Below are 16,658 nucleotides of genomic sequence, written 5' to 3'. Positions count from 1 at the left end.
CAATATATGTAAGTCACTTAGCCCTGCTAAGATTATAAATGTGTGCTACTACAATTGTGGTATAGATTTGTGTGTATTTCAAGAACATAATGGAATAGTGGACCACCTCCATGCCAGAAACCCTTTGAGTCCACCGATACTATGTGCCAAGCCAGACAAGGTCGCATGTCTTCCTAGGTGTGAAATCAGAAGGACGGCTCCCTTCTTTTTGCCTCCAGCTCAGGAGCACAGGTAATTTAGGATATAAACAGGTGCTTTAAAATTGCTAGAAGGAAAGATCAAATGTATTTCTCTATGAACAGGTTTGAGGTACAATTAAATTGTCTGACATAATAAGTGTGGTAAATTGGTGGAAAGATAAAGTTAAATTATAATTAACTGTCATCGGGCCACTTACCTCTTGAATTCTTGGAGACATGTCAGATAATATTCTTCCCCAAGATCTCAGATTGATACCTTGAGAACTGCTGTCTAGGAGTGTAGGAAGCTGTAATTGATGGGAAAAGTTTTTTTTTTTAAATATATATGTGGTTATACATTCACACATAGGCGCTATCTGATCTCCTGTTTGCTTGGAAAACATTTCCTCCCTTCTTTCTGATCACAAGACCTCTTCTGCAAGATTGCTTTCAGAAACAAACTTCTTGCATCTAATTGAGAAAAGCAGAGGCTCTTACTCCAAGTCACCCTGTTGAGCTAGTCAATCACCAATACTTTCATGGTGACATGAAATACACCCAATGAGCCTGATTGCTGGCTTAGTGACACCAAACAAGACTCCTGAAGGACGGAAAACTAAGTGTAAGGGAAGGCTGCCTGCCTGGGCCCACCTGTCCCCCCTGGGCTTCGTGCACACGCTCAGGCTTCCTCCTCGTTGTTCACGTCTTTGTTCCCTTTGTGTCCGTTCAGGCAGGTTGTGTGGCTTCCTCTGTTCAACACCATTTTCTTATGTAAAAGATTCGGCCAGTTACATCACCTTTCTCTCAAGCTGCCGCTGGAAAGAGAAAGAAGTTCGCTTGCAGACTGTCCGGTGAGAGCGGAGTCCTGGTGACCCCGGGCCCGTGCCACGACGCAGAGCTGCTCCTGCATGTCCCACAGTGTGGGGAACGGGGGCCTCCACTTGCCGGTTCTGAGTCCCAGAGCCTTTCGCAAACACCCTGTTTTCCGGAAACCCAGCTCAAGTCCTAAATGAGTGACTTCATTCTTCAGAGTTTCAAACCTGCTTGAATCGCTGATCTTCTGTTTTTCAGGAATGAATTCTAAGTTTGAAGACAGTGGTTTTCAAATGCAAGTGTGCATGTTGACTAGGCCTGGAGGGGATCTGCATTTTAACCAGCCCTACATGTCATTCTGATTCAAACCCTTGTGACCACAAGCCACAACCTCAGCTTCTTATTTGCCAGTGCGGTTCCCCTAAGTGATGGGTGGGTGGATCCAGCCGCGGCAAAACAGAGAAGCAGGTGGAGCTGGGCTTTGACCAGCTTTGCCTCTTGTTTCTAGTGATACATCCTATACCTCTTTCTCCTGCTACAGGTGCAAGGGTGCACGCTCTCACCCTGGAACTGAAGAACAGATGCAGGTCCACTCATGGGGCATTTGAGGCTTATTTTCTAACTCTCAAATGAAAGACTTTGTTATGCACGACAGCCACACAGCAGGCAGGAGAGGAATTTTCCAGACATAGGAGGAGCAAAGCCATCACTGAAACATACCCCGGAAAGTATCTTTTCTCTTTAACCTGAACACTGGGCTGGGCATTGGTCTTGCCAGGACTTACTTGAAATTCCTTGCAAATAGCTTCAGTGCATGCTGGGAAGGCACTTTAATTACTGCTTTCCCCATAGGAGGATGGGGCTGAGAAGAATAGGTAGGACGAGATGAAGCAAGCAGGTAAAAAGTGTTTTCCATTGGCAAGTCATCACCAAGGCCTGTCTATTCTTCTCCTAACCTCCGAAATTAAAGTCTATTTGTGTAAAAGCCAGCTGTCCCTGTGTGGGCTCAGATGACAGTCTTCTCTCTTTGCGCCTTTGCTCACCTTGCCCAGTTCCGCTCTTCCAGGGCACTTTGCTTCTTTCCTTCCTTGCACTATTCACCGCTGGTAATTATTCTGCCATTTATTTGTCATCTGTCTCTCTTATTAGATGCTAAGCTCCACGTAGAAAAGAACCATGTCCTATATACAAGTAATTTGATAAATAAATGCTCTTATTATAGCAACAAGCAAACCAACTATAATTGTGTATATACCTGATACTCCATAAAATGCTATGCTTGCTCATTTAGGGCAGTGCATTAGTCAGGGTTCTCCTGAGAAACAGATAAAATGCCCACTCACCCCATTCCACCCATCCCTGCGCTGCCCCTAGGAGCCAGCCTCCTCACTTCCCAGAAGGCCTTCTTTCTCTTACTACCATGCTCTCCTGCCTGCCTTCCCCATGGGTTAGGTAATCCTCCTAGCTGCTCCTAGAATTCTCAGTACATTCCTATCACTTTCATATTGGTTTGCAATTATTTTTAATATATCTGTCCACTACACTGTAAACTTGTTAAGCACAGAATAGGCTTTATTTTGTTTTTATACCCTCAAAAGATGCTATATAGCAGGTGCTCAATAAATATGTATTATATTAATTAATGAGTAAGTTAACTATAATCAAATAGAAAAGAGAGAGTCTAGTGAGGTTTTAGGCTGCATGTCTCTGCAGGTATGATGGTGACTTACAGGAAGGGAGTGAGGTCAATCACTTGGGGACAGGGAAGGTGACACTTGAGTTGATGTTTGGAAGATCAGTTGACAATAGTGACAAGAGGGGCAGTGTTTGTACATGGAAGGGGAGGGCCAGGAATTCTTGCTGGAGGGAGGAACGTGAGGAGAGTCAGCTAGAGAGAGTGACTGGAGAGATGATCAGATAAGAAAGAACAGGACCAGGAATGTGTGGAGAGGGAACCAGAGGAACAACAGCTTGAGATGCATTTTTATGTCCTATTAACACGCTTTTTCAATCTTGTTAATAATTTAATAATATTTATTAATCAAATATTTACTGAGCTGAGTGCCTGGTACTATATCTGCAATTTCTTTCCTACCTCTTTCCAGTGGGTACGATAAAAAATGGGAGGCTTGTACTCATACCTTTGTTTTAGACACCACTTACATCTCATACCAGTGCCTGTGCTCCCCCTGCCCCTCCCTGGCAGCCCTCCATCTAAACCTGGTCACCAATTGTCTGAATGATATTGCCATAAATTATAAAACGACTTTCCCAGGACTCTCCTTTTCTTTTGGTTCCCCCATTATCTATTAAAATTCTCATGGATTGTTTCTGCCAGAAGAACCCGAAGAGAATGTAAGTTTGTTTGAATGGAAATGTGAAAACATCTCTAAAAAAAAGGAGACTGAATGACAAGTATCACATACACGCACACCACTGCTTCCTATGCCAAACAAGTTCTCTTAATTTCCAAAATAACAAGTAACACTTCCATGTCACCATGGGGCTCAGCACTGCCAACCCAAGTTCACGGTCTGGTTAGACCTCTTAAGGAGACTGGAGATATAAATAGGTTTGGGAAGGTTATGTCTCTATCATCTCCCATCAGCTTTGGTTGGTCTGAGGGGACCTTGGGCCTTGATCGTCATATCCCTAAGAAATGGATACAAGGCCCTAGCCAGAAGCCAAGAAGATTCTGGTTATTTGAGATTCTGGTTTGGGTTCTCAAAGGACAAGAAATATGCCTGTTCTTTGGGACTGTGTAATGTTTTTTTCTGAAGGCAGAATAAAGTATATTAGCTACTAAAAATAATCTTGTTGGAGCAGTATTTGCTGATGCTTTGGACCCAGTAAGTTAAACAGATGCCATGTTGCCAGCACACAGAAGGAACATTTTATGATTTGAAATTTTTGTTTTACTCTCTCTGATTCAAAGAAGACCACCTGGAAAACAGTATTGATTTCTAAGTTGGGGATCTGCTTAACACAAGGGTAAATAGGTAGCCATAGGTTAAAAGTGTCTTTACTGGTACAGGGATGACATGGCCTGTGGGAGCCGGTGGAGGGCTCTGAAGTGAAGGAGGAGCTGGCTTAAAAGCACCCAGGCAGAGGTGAAAGGCAGATGAGGCAGTGGACAGACAGTGTGGCCCCCTGGGCTGCTGCTACAGGAAATCCAGATTTATCCGGGAGGGAAGTTGTTGCTAGGCAACTAGGAGAATGTGGATTTAAAGCATGTTTGTTGCAACCTGTCAGTTGTTAAGCATCAGATGAAAAGAGAGGAAGCTGGCTTCAGTGGTGAGGGGGCAACCAGAGGGGACACCCTGAGTACCAGGAAATGCGTCATGAGTGGAGAATTCAGACTAAATCACTCAGAGATGGGGGCGGGGGGAATGCCAAGCTGTCTGTAAAGGGAGAGGTCACAGAGACATGCTGTCTCCCAGGACTGGAGAGGACAACGTGTCTGAAGAGAGGGTGGGCTCTGGGGTATGTGAACAGACAAGTTATGGGACTCTCTGGCTCAACAGAAACTCAGCCTTTTTCTCTCCATTGTGACTTCAGTCCTGGTATTTGTGGTTGATGAAAGCAAAACTGAGTTTGGAATCTCAGGGCAGTCAAAAGGTCACTCCGTGAGAGAGATTTCTTGCCAGTCGGAGGGTCTGAGGAAGGAGAATGTTGCATCTAAATGTTTGAGGAGGACATTTCTGGGAGTGGGACAATGATGCGGGGGACAGTGGGGCCTTGCAAAGTGGCTGTATTCTTGCTTTGGTAAGAGCAAAATGCTTTTTGTTTCAAGTCGCTTGTCCATTTCTTCTCTAATGTGAATGTCACTACCATTCCATGAAATATGTAACATAGGCCTTGTTACCTCGATCCTACAAATGGGGAGGCTGAGATCCATTTAAGTGACAGCAAATTAGGGGCCAACCCAGAGCCAGGACCCAGTCTCCTGGCCACCAGGAGCTCTCTGTGTGCTCCAGGGGGCTGCCCACTTTCTGGCCCTCTCATCACTGTGCCCCATGCTCAGGGAGAAGCTGATCACTCATAAATTACGGAAGAATCTGTGGTTATATTGAAACCCTTTAGAAAAGGATGTCTATTAATGGTAGGCAGGAAAGAAATTTTAATACCAAAACTCTTAAGCTGGTGTCTGGCTTCAGAGGTTCCATGAGCCCCCAGCCCCTGTGTCTGTTCTGTATTTCTCTAGGGAAAAGGTTTAGAGCTATTGTCAGATTTTCAAAGATAGTCCTAATCTATGAAGGAGGTTAGGAACTGCTGTTCTGTAGAGATAAGGAATATGAGGCCAAAATCCTTCTTCAAACCAGGTTACCCTGGAGAGAACCTGACGCCCAATACATCCATGCTCAATCTATGTCTACTGAATAAAGGCCGGGACCCAGGACCCATTATCCTAAAGGCATAGGTGCCTGCTTGTGTCCTGAATGACTTCAGTTTTGACCTCTTAGTATTTTTTCCTTTTTAAATTCATAAAAACAACATTTGATCAGTCATGACAATAAGCCCTGACCTACTGTATGCCTAGAGCCTAAAAGAAATCAAGTCAGCCAATGACAATCAGGCCTGTAGGCCTAATGCACATTTAATGCACGTTGATGTTCCTCTCTCCTATTGCCTCTTTATTTCTTCTTTATTGAAATCTGTTGAGCCAGGGGATATTTTTATTATAACAGACACAGTTTTGTAGATGTAGACAGAAACAAATCCCAACACTGTCAATCATATATACTTGCTGTGGCTTAATCATTTTCAAAAAACCTATTTTCTGATTTTGCTTTGTTTTTGCCTAACAGCCCTGCTGCTCACGCCTCATGCCATGCTGCTGGCACTGGGCATCTCTTCTCTCTCTTCTTCCCTCCCCAAACCCTCACACAGAAGTGGGAGAAAGTTGACAGTCCAAAGATTCAGAAGTCAGAAGGGAGAGGAAATCATGAAGTTAAGTCACTGTAAAATCCTGGAGATGTGGGGCTTTTCCAGAGAATTTCAATGTAGAAATATCATCCGACAATGGAAAGGCATAGTTAAAATTTAGCAAACCGCAATGGATGATCACAGAGAGCAGAAACCATGGCCAGCTCACACCGGGCAGCGGGCAATCCACCCACACTTCTTCCCCACGATTCAGGAATTTAGGGAGCCGAGCCAGGAACAAAGCAGGACATTGAAAGGAGCAGGGGGTCTGGACCCCCAAGACGGGATCCTTTCTTTCCCGGAACGCAATGTTCAGCCACCCCATAGTCAAAGAGACACAGGTAAAATGAAGTCAGAAAAATAAAATACCGTGACAGAGTAATAGTTGAGGGGCAGGAAAGAAAGCTGAATCATGCCACACTGGAAGCGACTGCGGAGGGGAAAGGCATGGGCCAAAATGCTGGGGAGGCCAGATTTCCTCTATCAACATCCATGAGAGGGGGAAGGGGGGGAAACCATTTCCCAGCAGTGTGGCAGGTCTTGGCACCCGCCTCGGTTCCCCTGCCGGACTCCCACAAATAAACATCAGAGCAGAAGGGACAGATTTGCTTCTCAGCAAGATTTCAAAGCCGCGCACCAGAGTCGGAGAGAAAACAGGAAGGATCTAGATCTAGAGGGAGGAGAAGGAGGAGGAGGGGCATGCTCACCTCGGGCCAAATCAGATGGGAAACGTCCCAACCCCTCACCCGAAACTGACACATCATTTTTTATGAGGTGTGAAGCCTTTCAGGTACCGTGGGCCCAGGTCTGAGCTGCTGGGTTTCAAGCTGGGGGCGGTGAGGCCGAAAGACCACACGTGAAGACAAGCTCTTTCAAGCTCTCAATTGAGGTGAAACCAAGAGGGGATAAATCTCCCGGAGAAAAGCCTTCCACCTGGCTGCTTGCTTGCTTCCCAGCCCACCTGTCTCTGGGCGTCCAACGTGTGCACGTGCTCGAGCGTGTGCTTGCGCTCAAGTGTGCATAAGTGTCTGTATGGGCATGGGCGGGGTGGAGTAAGGCCATGGTCCTGCACTTGAATTATTTGAAGATGACAACACTCACTTCTGACTCCAAGGGGCCCAGGAAAAACACAGCTGGCCCAGTTGGTGCAAAGCCCCTCTCCAATTCGCTCAGCTCCCCCAGGTTTCAGGGGCTGGAGGTTGCGCTTCCCCCCCAGTCCCCCACATCCCCCCTCCCACACACACACACCCAGCTCCTTACACAGCAGGGGCAGGTGCTGTCACAGTGGTTTACTGGGATTGTCCCTCTTTCTTTGTTAATAAGCACTGACTTGGCATTTAATAAAACCTTATTTATACACTGGCTCTGTGCATATGAGAAACAGCCCAGGAGGACAGGGGCTCAGCCTGCCCCACGCTGGAGCTCATCGTGGCTGCCCGCCAACCAGCTGCAATAACAGCCTCTTCCCAGCCTCAGAGCTGCCCCTCTCAGAGGGTCTGCCTGAGCTTCTCTGTGCCCCCTCAGGCTTTATCTCTAAAAACACTGTTAGAGTGGGTACAGGAGCAATAAAAGCAAAATCCTATCTTCATGCCTGTAATTTCTTTTAGGTTTTTTTATTAGTAATATTTGTTTAATTTAGCCACTCTGTCCAGTTGCCAAATGGAAAAGCACATTTGAAGGGCACCAGACAGGGTGTTTGTCCTCTTTGCTTGGGACTCCACGTATCCTGTCTTGGTCTTGTCTTTCCCCAAAGAGATGAGCAGGAGCAGGAGCAGAAGATGGTGGGCAGGGGAGTCCTTCAGGCCCATCTCCCATTCGGTTGTCTCTGGGCCACTCAACTGGCTTTGTAAATATAACAGTCAGGCCTTGGAGGGAAGGTAGGGGAGGGTGGGGGTAAGGGGGAGAGATCAACCAAAGGACTTATATGCAAGCATATGGGCCTAACCAATGGACACGGACAATGGGGACGGGGGTGGGGGGGGGGTGAGGGCATGAGCGGGGGGTAGGGGATAACGTGGGGATAAGGACACATATGTAATATCTTAATCAATAATATATATATAGATATATATATAGATAGATATTACATATGTGTCCTTATATATATATATATATATATATAAAGATAACAGCAGAGAGGATGTATCTTAATCAATAATATATATATATATATATAGATATTACATATGTGTCCATATATATATATATATATATATATATATATAAAGATAACAGCAGAGAGGATGTATCTTAATCAATAATATATATAGATATAGATATATATATAGATATTACATATGTGTCTCTCTCTCTCTCTCTCTCTCTCTCTCTCTCTATATATATATATATAAAGATAACAGCAGAGAGGATGTGTCGCCACAGCACCCTGTTCTATGGGTGATCAAATGGAAGTGCTTGAAAGCCTTAGAGCATCTGGGATACTATCAGTATTATGGTTGCTCTACAGCAGGGGTGGGGAACCTTTCTGCCAAGGGCATTTGGATAATTATAACATCATTCACGGGCCATACAAAACTATCAGCTTAAAAATTAGCCTGCTCTATTCGGTCAAACATTTCATTAACTCACCCCTTTTGCCTTGGCAGGGACAGACCAAATGATTTCTTGGGCCTGACATGGGCCACCCCTGCCCTACAGAAATTGAGACTAAGTCAAACTCCTGTGTTTTAGGTCAGTAATTCTCAACCCTGGTTGGACTTTGGGATGATCTGGGGAATTTTGAAAAATACTGAAGTTTCAACTGAATCGGAACCTCAGGGGGTGGGGGCTGGGCAATCATAGTTTTTAAAAGCTCCTCAGGTGATTCAATGTGCAGCCTGGCTGGGCACCACCGCTGCAGGGCCCATCATTGCTGGTGTTGGCATGTCTGAGCTGTGCTTCTGTGGCCTGGCCTGTTTGCAGGCCTTGAGGCTGACAGAGAGTTCGTGAGGGCGGGAGGGGCACACGTGGAGCCTTGGCCTCAACACATGCCTGGCGCCTGCAGGTGCCCAGTTCCGGTTTGGGTGCCTGGGCCACGTATACGCAGGTGGTGAGCAAGCGTGCAGGACCCCGCTCAGGCCAGTGAGGGTGATCGGCCAAAGTTCTCCTCCGGTTTCGGAACTCTAGCACTTGCCAAAGCAGCGTGTAACGACAGAAAGACTTTCTGGTCTTTCTTATCTGATAAAAAATATTTTGGCCCCCTGGCAGTGGGCAAGGAGGCACCTGATTGGTGGTGTTGCTCTTATATCAATCAGGGGCAAAGCAGATGTACAGTCCTTAGTTCATCCTAGCTTGATGCCTGTGTCAGTGGCCAGAGCTGTTTCATGCCTGAGGCACATAAAAAAATGTTGTGAAGCAGTGGCCTGAGTTTGGGTCCAGTCCTAATGAAGTTTGCCCAGGTCCCCTTACCCTGCTACTTCTAGAACTGCCCCCCAAGAGCTGCTGGTCGTGCCCCAAAGGCACATTTACCGAGATCAGCAGCCAACGTCCTTCAGAAAGAGACGTGAGGGCCTGGCCCTTTCCTGGTGACCAGAGGATTGCACGGTCCTCGGTGCCGGGGAGCCTCAGTCGCTCTGCAAACACAGGTGCTGTCTCCTGGCTGTGCTAGTGTTCGCTGTCCAGAATAAGGGATTGTTATTGCCTGACTCTTCTGTCTGATTCTGCAAACAGACTGTGAACAGAGAAGTTTAAAGCTCATGGCTTTTTATTCTCCCTGCAGCGCGGGGAGGCCTTTTGGCGGCCCGGGTTCTCAGTGGAGGAAGCCCGCCCGCCCGGAGGAGCCCGGAAGGTTCTAATATTCTAAGAGAGTCACACTTTGAAAGGGATGAAGTGTGAACTCTGCCAGAAACTGTGTGGTCCTGTTTTGTTTTATTTTGTTTTTAAAAGCCTTCATCTTGCTTTTTAAGAAACTCTGAGAGTGGGTTTTCTGGGACTTGAGAGAGCAACCATAAAAAGGCAAAAAACATTAATTTCTCTACCAAGCTCTCAGTGACTGACACTCCTCACAACACAGTTCCAGAAATTAAAGTGTAGGCGCACACACACACACACACACACACACACATACACACACATACCACAGTTCAATGCTAGAAACATTACATATGTTCCTTTCTCTGAAGAATTCTAATTTTGAGTGTTTCTTAAAGGGTGGCCTACAGTGAGCTCTTAAAGTAATAGGGCAGATTCTGAGCCCAGCCCAGATCTCCTGAACCAGTCTCTAGGGTTGGAAATTTGGAACTTGCATCTTTTACCAGCTTCCCTGATGATCGGCATACACTCTGAAGGGTGAGAACTGCTGCTTCATGCCGCCTTTATACAACTCCCTCTCATCTTACCCTTCTGGCAAAAGAGGAGATATTATCAGTTCCCAAGAAGTGTGTCTGGGTGCAGTTCCGGAACACGGGGTTAGCCAGGTCAAGGCTTTCTAAGCTTTTGAGACTATGCAATTTTCTCTGTCATTTTCTTTTTTCCCAGGAACAGCAACGTTTGGGGTCAAGAGCAGACTCACAGCAGGGAGCGTGAAGCTCTCATTTATCGAAATGTATTAAGTGCTCTGCTTGTATTTTTTTCATTTATATTTCCTTGTACTTTATGAAGTATTATATCTGCTTTATAGATGAGTGATACAGGCAGGAAAAGTCAACTATCTTGCCTATGACCACCTCGCTAGAAAATGGTAGGGCAGGGAGTGCAAACAAGCCCCTTTCTCCTTTCCAGGCTGCGAAAGGTGGTGGGGTCCGCGTTAGGGGCGGACTCAGACCCGCCACAACCACGTACCCAGTGGTGACTCCCAGCAGCCCGGGCCTCTGGAGCCTTCCTTGAGGATTGTCTTGAATACCAGGCTCGTGCCCTCCCTGTCAGTGCACGGTCCCCAGTGGCCTGCCACCGGGCTCTGCTGCCCCAGGAATTACCTCCCCAGAGCAAGAAGCTAAATACTGCCCTTACCACACGGAAGAGTTTGAAGAAGTCCACGTTGGCGTACAGCGTGTCTTCCATCCACTGCAGGGTGCCCTGGGAGAGGGCGCACATGGCCTCACGCACTGTCTGCGCCCCGCGGCGCTGGCTGAAGATTACAAAGCGCTCCAGGAGGGCCTCACTGCAGGCGATGTCCTTCAGCGCCAGGCCGGGGACTCCGTGAGCAAACTGCAGGGAGGAGAAGCAACCCTGAGGACTGCCTGTGGCAGGAGAGCACCAACCCCAGGAGATGTCCACACCCTCTCCCACAGAACCTGCGACTGCGTTACGTTGCATGGCAAGGGGGATTAAGATGGCAGATGAGCCCTGACCGGTTTGGCTCAGTGGATAGAGCATCGGCCTGCGGACTGAAGGGTCCCAGGTTTGATTCCAGTCAAGGGCATGTACCTTGGTTGTGGGCACATTCCCACTAGGGGGTGTGCAGGAGGCAGCTGATCAATGTTTCTCTCTCATCGATGTTTCTAACTCTCTAAACCTTTCCCTTCCTCTCTGTAAAAAATCAATAAAATATATTTTTTTAAAAAGATTGCAGATGAAATTACAGTGGCTCATCAGCTGGCTTTATTTTTGGATTATCTGGGTGGAACCCAATGTCATCACCAGGGTCTTTTAAAGGTGGAGGAGGGAGGCACAGAGACAATGTCAGAGTAAAGCAATGCGAGAAAGACGTGGTTGATCACTACTGGCCTTGGAGACAGAAGGAGGCCACCAGCCAAGGGGTGTGGACAGGGGCAGCCTCTGGAAACTGGAAACTGGATCTCCTTCTAGACTCCCCTCTCCCCCTGGAAAGTAGTACAGCCCTGCCGACACCTTGACTGTCAGACTTCTAGGACCATAAGATAATACATTGGCATTGTTTTAAGCCATTACATTTATGGTGATTTGTTAGAGCAGCAACAGGAAACTAATACGCTCCCAAGCCTCACTTTACCAGCGAGCCATTTAAAATTTGAGCGATCCCTTCTTAGTCCATCAATGCTTAGGTACCATCAGGACCTACTCCCTGAAGCTCAGGTGGGGAGTGGCTAGAATGCATTTGGAGGGATGGCAAATGACCAACCTCCTCTCTCTTTTCTCACCAGATTTAATCAATAAGAATACTGGATGCTCAATTAGATTTGAATTTCAGATCAACAATGAACAACTTTTAGTACAATATGTCCCAGAGTCCAAATGACACATACTTTTGCTAATATTATTTGTGGCTTATCTGGCATTCAAACTACACTAGAAAGCTTGTATTTTATCTGAGGACCCTACCCCCTGCCTAGGGCACATGCCCCAGCTCCTGTGGAGCTCCTGGACAGTGACTATTGAAGCACAATCCCCAAGATTGCCTCCAGCGGCTAAGGAGGCCTCCGGCCTGGCCGGGACGGGGCCAGCCAGCACAGAAACTGGCCTCAGGAGTCCGGGGCTCCCAGCAGGGGACAAGATCCTGAGCACCATGAACAGGTTCATGAGCTTCCCTGGTCTCCGCAGTCTTCCTCTGGCTTCCAGTTAGTTACACAGTCCTCTGGGCTGAAGAGCAGAGCAGCCAGGCTCTGCTACCCGCTGAGTGGAGACTGTCCAGACCACAGATGGAAGCCTGATCCCTAAATGAGGCACTGGTCTCAGATGATGCTGGTTGGTGTGGACTCTGTCGACCTTGGGGGACTGTCACTGGGTATGTATTCCAGCAGAGCCTTCCTGTCGCCTGCATTTGACTTCTTACCGCCCAGCAAATTCCCCCAATCCTAATCCCAGGGTATAAAACATTTTGAGGTGGAGGGAACCAATGGGCTCATGTTGTCCAAACATCTAATATTCCAGGGGAGAAAAGCGATGGAGAAGGGGTTAGGGGACGTGAGAAGGTTGCACAGCAGGCCGATGGGAAATCTGGGACACCCCTGAAGTTCCCTGCTCCTTTCACTCTGTCCCTCATTCATCCGGGGCTCGCTCATTGCGTTCCCATCCTGCAGGGACTAGACTAGCTCCTGGTGATGCAGAGAAGACAAGGTGAGTTTCCTGCTTTCCAGGAGCTCACAGAAGGGGGAGTGTTGAGAATAGTTAGTGAAAATAGCCAGTACTTACCGAGTGGCTACTGTGCTCCAGGCACTGTGCTAAGTGTTTTACATACATTCCTTCTTTTTGCTCCAACAACCACATGTGGAGGGCACTTTTATTATCTCCATTTTACAAATGAGGAGACAGAGGCACAGAGTCATTAGCTAACTTGCTGGAGGTCACACAGTTAACTGTGTGGCCTTGTTGAGATTTGAACCTTCAGCTTGTGCTTAACCATTACCCGTTAGCTCTTTATTGAGTGGGGAAGAGGGAGGAGGCAGTGCAAAGAGAGGAGGATTTATGAACAATTTCACTGAAGTGGAAACATTTGAGCTGGGCCTTGAAGCAAGTCTAGGAGATTACAGGGCTGGGGGTGGGCCGAGGGCCAGACCAGAGAACTGTACCCCTCTCCTTGTCTAATAACTCCCTAGTGGACAGAGGGAGTGATGTGATTCCCTTCTGAGCAGTGCTCAGGCACCAGGCAGAAAGGACAGGATGGGCAGCCAGGCCTGAGGTAAAGAATAAAATCCCATGTTTGATGAGGGTGATCAATTAGAGAGCAGCAGATCACATGTGGCTATTTAAATTTGAAAGTGTTAAAACTGCCCTAACTGGTTTGGCTCAGTGGATAGAGCATCGGCCTGCGGACTGAAGGGTCCCGGGTTCGATTCCGGTCAAGGGCATGTACCTTGGTTGCGGGCACATCCCCAGGAGGCGGTGTGCAAGAGGCAGCTGATCGATGTTTCTCTCTCATCGATGTTTCTAACCCTCTATCCCTCTCCCTTCCTCTCTGTAAAAAATCAATAAAATATATTTTTTAAAAAGTGTTAAAACTAAATAATATTTAAAATTCAATTCCTCGGCTGCACTAGCTCTATTTCGAGTGCCCACCTGCCACTTGCGGCCTGTGGCGACCGCACGGACAGCCCAGAGGAAGGACGCTGCCATCGTGGAGGGAGGGTAGGGGGCGGTGCTGCTAAGGAGCACAGAGCTGGACAGAGACCGAGGCTGAGACAGAGATAAGGAGCCGGCGCCAGGGCAACCAGGCTGGGAAGCAGGGTGGGCATGGGGCGCAGAGGGAGCTGGGTCGCCACGAGTGGCCTCTGCAAGTGTGGGGGCTCTGGGTTCCCTCCTAAGCTCTGGGGTTTGCTGGTTAGGGAAGCATCAGCTAATCAGAGCCAGCAACACTAAATAAGGTCACAGCCTGGTGACCAAAACCCTTCTCCCCAAAGGAGAGGCCTCAGTCCTGATGCCAACAGCCCAGCAACTAGGGATCTAAACGTCACACAGTGAGAAACTGGAAAGAAATTTCCCCTAAATTCCTGTCCTTATCTCCACCTCCCTTTTATTACCAACTGGAAGTCATCACAGGCATTTCCAGGACTGGAGTTTTATGAGCTGAAGAGAAGCAGAGGGGAAAATGACCAATCCCTGCTGCCGCCCCCACGCCCACGGGTGGGAGGGGGAGGGAGGGGGAAGGATAGCGGAGCAGCACAGCCAGGCCTGGCTCCCAGGGCCTTGCCAGGAGCCACACCCACGATGCTGGGCCAGGAGCCATGAGGACCCAAACTGAAGCAGTGGTCTCACCATGGGCCTGCTGAGCTGCCTGGAGGGCTAACTAAAGCCCAGCGTGCAGGTTGGTTGGGGTAGGGCCCGAGAGTTTGCATTGCTAATCAGCTCCCAGGCCTTGGGAATGCCGCTGGTCTGGGACCCTGAACACCGCTGAGCTGGAGTGAGCAAGACCGGGTTAGGAATGAGAAAACCTGGTTGCCGCTGCCATTTCTAGCTCTACAGCCTCCTGCAAATCCCTCAGTGGCCAGCCGCCTCATTTCCCCAATCTCAGGATTCAGATGAAGAGCTCACAGCTAACTGATGTGAAAGTTACGTGTTAGTGGTAAAAGGCTCTGAACAAATATAAGAGAGCCTGGAGCCTGAGGTAATAGATTTGGGGGGAGCGGGGTGGCGGGATTAGGTCAGGTTACGCAAGGTGGGGAGAGGAAGGAGCTTGCCTGGCGCCAAGAAGAAATGGTTCGGGGAAACAGGTCCGCTCTGCATGCTGCCTTACCAGGCTCAGTGACCTGGGAGTCACCCCACACAGCCCAGCGTCTGCACTGCCAGCTTCTGGGCCTGGGACTCTCCTCACAGTTCTTTCCATGGCCGCCTTCTATTCAGTCAGGTTTGCTCAAATGCCGCCTCCTCAGGACGGCCCTCCCTGACCACCCCATTTAGCACTGCCCCATCCCCAGCCCCCTAGTCCTGCCCTAACTCTTGACCCTGGATTGTCCCACAGCACCCATCTCACCTGCTGACTTCACCATCACCTGTGGCCCCGACAGGAAGCTCCCGGAGTTAGGGGTTTGCCCATGTTGTTCCCATGGCACTCTAGATGTTTAATGAATACGGGAATAAACCTCTGTTTCCTCAACTAGAAAAGGAGGTTGATCCATGTGATCATATACCTCTGAGATGTGTTGCCAGGATTTGTCCCGTCTCCGAATCCCATGAGGGGAGGGAGCATCGGCTGAGTAACTCCCAGGTATTTTTCTGAACCTGGGGCATGAGTGATGGATTCTGAATGTGAAAGCAAGAAGGAAATAAAAAAGCCAAGGTGTTCCTTGCCTTTCTCAGACTCGTGCTCACCCCTCCCTTCCAGGAACCACTGGCCGAGGACAAGAACCAACCTGCTCGGGCCGGACCTGAGAGTTGACCAGAAGGTGGACGACTGAGTCAGACAGGCCAATGTTTCTCATGAGAAAGAGTGTCAGCGTTTCTTCGTCTCTCAGGATATCCCGAATGCGTATTCCTCTTCCTGTATATGAGTGAGAGAAAGATCAGGGTGCTGACGGGCAGGTGGGCCAGAAAAGAGAAGACCTCTAGAATCCATCGGAAACATTTTTAACTCTGTCCTTGGGTCCCTGGAAGTGCCTGGAGGTCAGGGCTCCTGCCAGTGAGCTCTCACCCAACACAGTCACAGAGTTCACTGCTGAAGCAGCAGGGCAAAATTTAGCGAGAAGGCACGAAGGCTGGACAAAGCTAGCTCAGGATCCGGTGTGGGGTTGGTCTAGGACAGTGGTCGGCAAACTCATTAGTCAACAGAGCCAAATATCAACAGTACAACAGTTGAAATTTCTTTTGAGAGCCAAATTTTTTAAACTTAAACTATATAGGTCGGTATATTGTTATTAACTTAATTAGGGTACTCCTAAGCTGACCTTTGCTAAAAACGTCCTCAATCTGATTGAGGTATGTTTGCTGAGGTCGACCCCTTCCAACTCTCCCATCCACACTTGTCTTGTATACTTGTTTCGTCTATCTCCTTTCGTTCATCCTCTCTATATGTCCACCCCCCACTTCTTCTAACGCCACTTCTTCAAAATAGACTCGCCCAGGCCGAAAAACGACTTCTGCGCATGGGCCACGAAGTTTCAATCGCACTGTACGTGCGCGCCCGCACGTGGTATTTTGTGGAAGAGCCACACTCAAGGGGCCAAAGAGCCGCATGTGGCTCGCGAGCCACGATTTGCCGACCACTGGTCTAGGACAGTGGATCTCAACCGGATCAGTAAGGAGCTGGAGCAAGGAATTTTGTCCCCCTGGGAATATTTGGGACCATCTGGAGACATGTTCGGTTGTCATAACTGGGGAAGTGCTAGTAGATAGAGAACAGAGATGCTGCTAAACATCCCACAATGCACAGGATAAACCCACTCCCCCCCCCCC

The 16,658-nt window shown here is 48.3% G+C and overlaps 1 protein-coding gene, 1 long non-coding RNA gene and 1 pseudogene across 2 annotated transcripts in view; 2 read left to right on the top strand and 1 right to left on the bottom strand.

Annotated features, from left to right (window-relative positions):
* ABCA4 (ATP binding cassette subfamily A member 4) overlaps positions 1-16,658 on the bottom strand; it is a 123,589-nt gene that overhangs the window by 89,133 nt on the left and 17,798 nt on the right. The window contains exons 5-7 of the mRNA XM_059688787.1: positions 15,620-15,747; positions 10,866-11,063; positions 398-487 (exon numbers count right to left, since the gene is read on the bottom strand). Of these exons, the coding sequence (XP_059544770.1) occupies positions 398-487; positions 10,866-11,063; positions 15,620-15,747 (416 nt within the window). The remainder of the gene's footprint in view (positions 1-397; positions 488-10,865; positions 11,064-15,619; positions 15,748-16,658) is intronic.
* On the top strand, positions 9,114-9,258 carry LOC132232228 (small nucleolar RNA SNORA48; annotated as a pseudogene).
* LOC132230785 (uncharacterized) lies at positions 11,865-15,717 on the top strand. The gene is made up of 3 exons (XR_009451935.1): positions 11,865-12,558; positions 15,368-15,474; positions 15,592-15,717. It is a non-coding gene; the product is annotated as an uncharacterized LOC132230785 (long non-coding RNA).

The sequence above is a fragment of the Myotis daubentonii genome, chromosome 3 (genome assembly GCF_963259705.1).
Source record: "Myotis daubentonii chromosome 3, mMyoDau2.1, whole genome shotgun sequence".
NCBI lineage: Eukaryota > Metazoa > Chordata > Mammalia > Chiroptera > Vespertilionidae > Myotis > Myotis daubentonii.
This window is presented reverse-complemented; position numbering and strand designations above follow the sequence as displayed.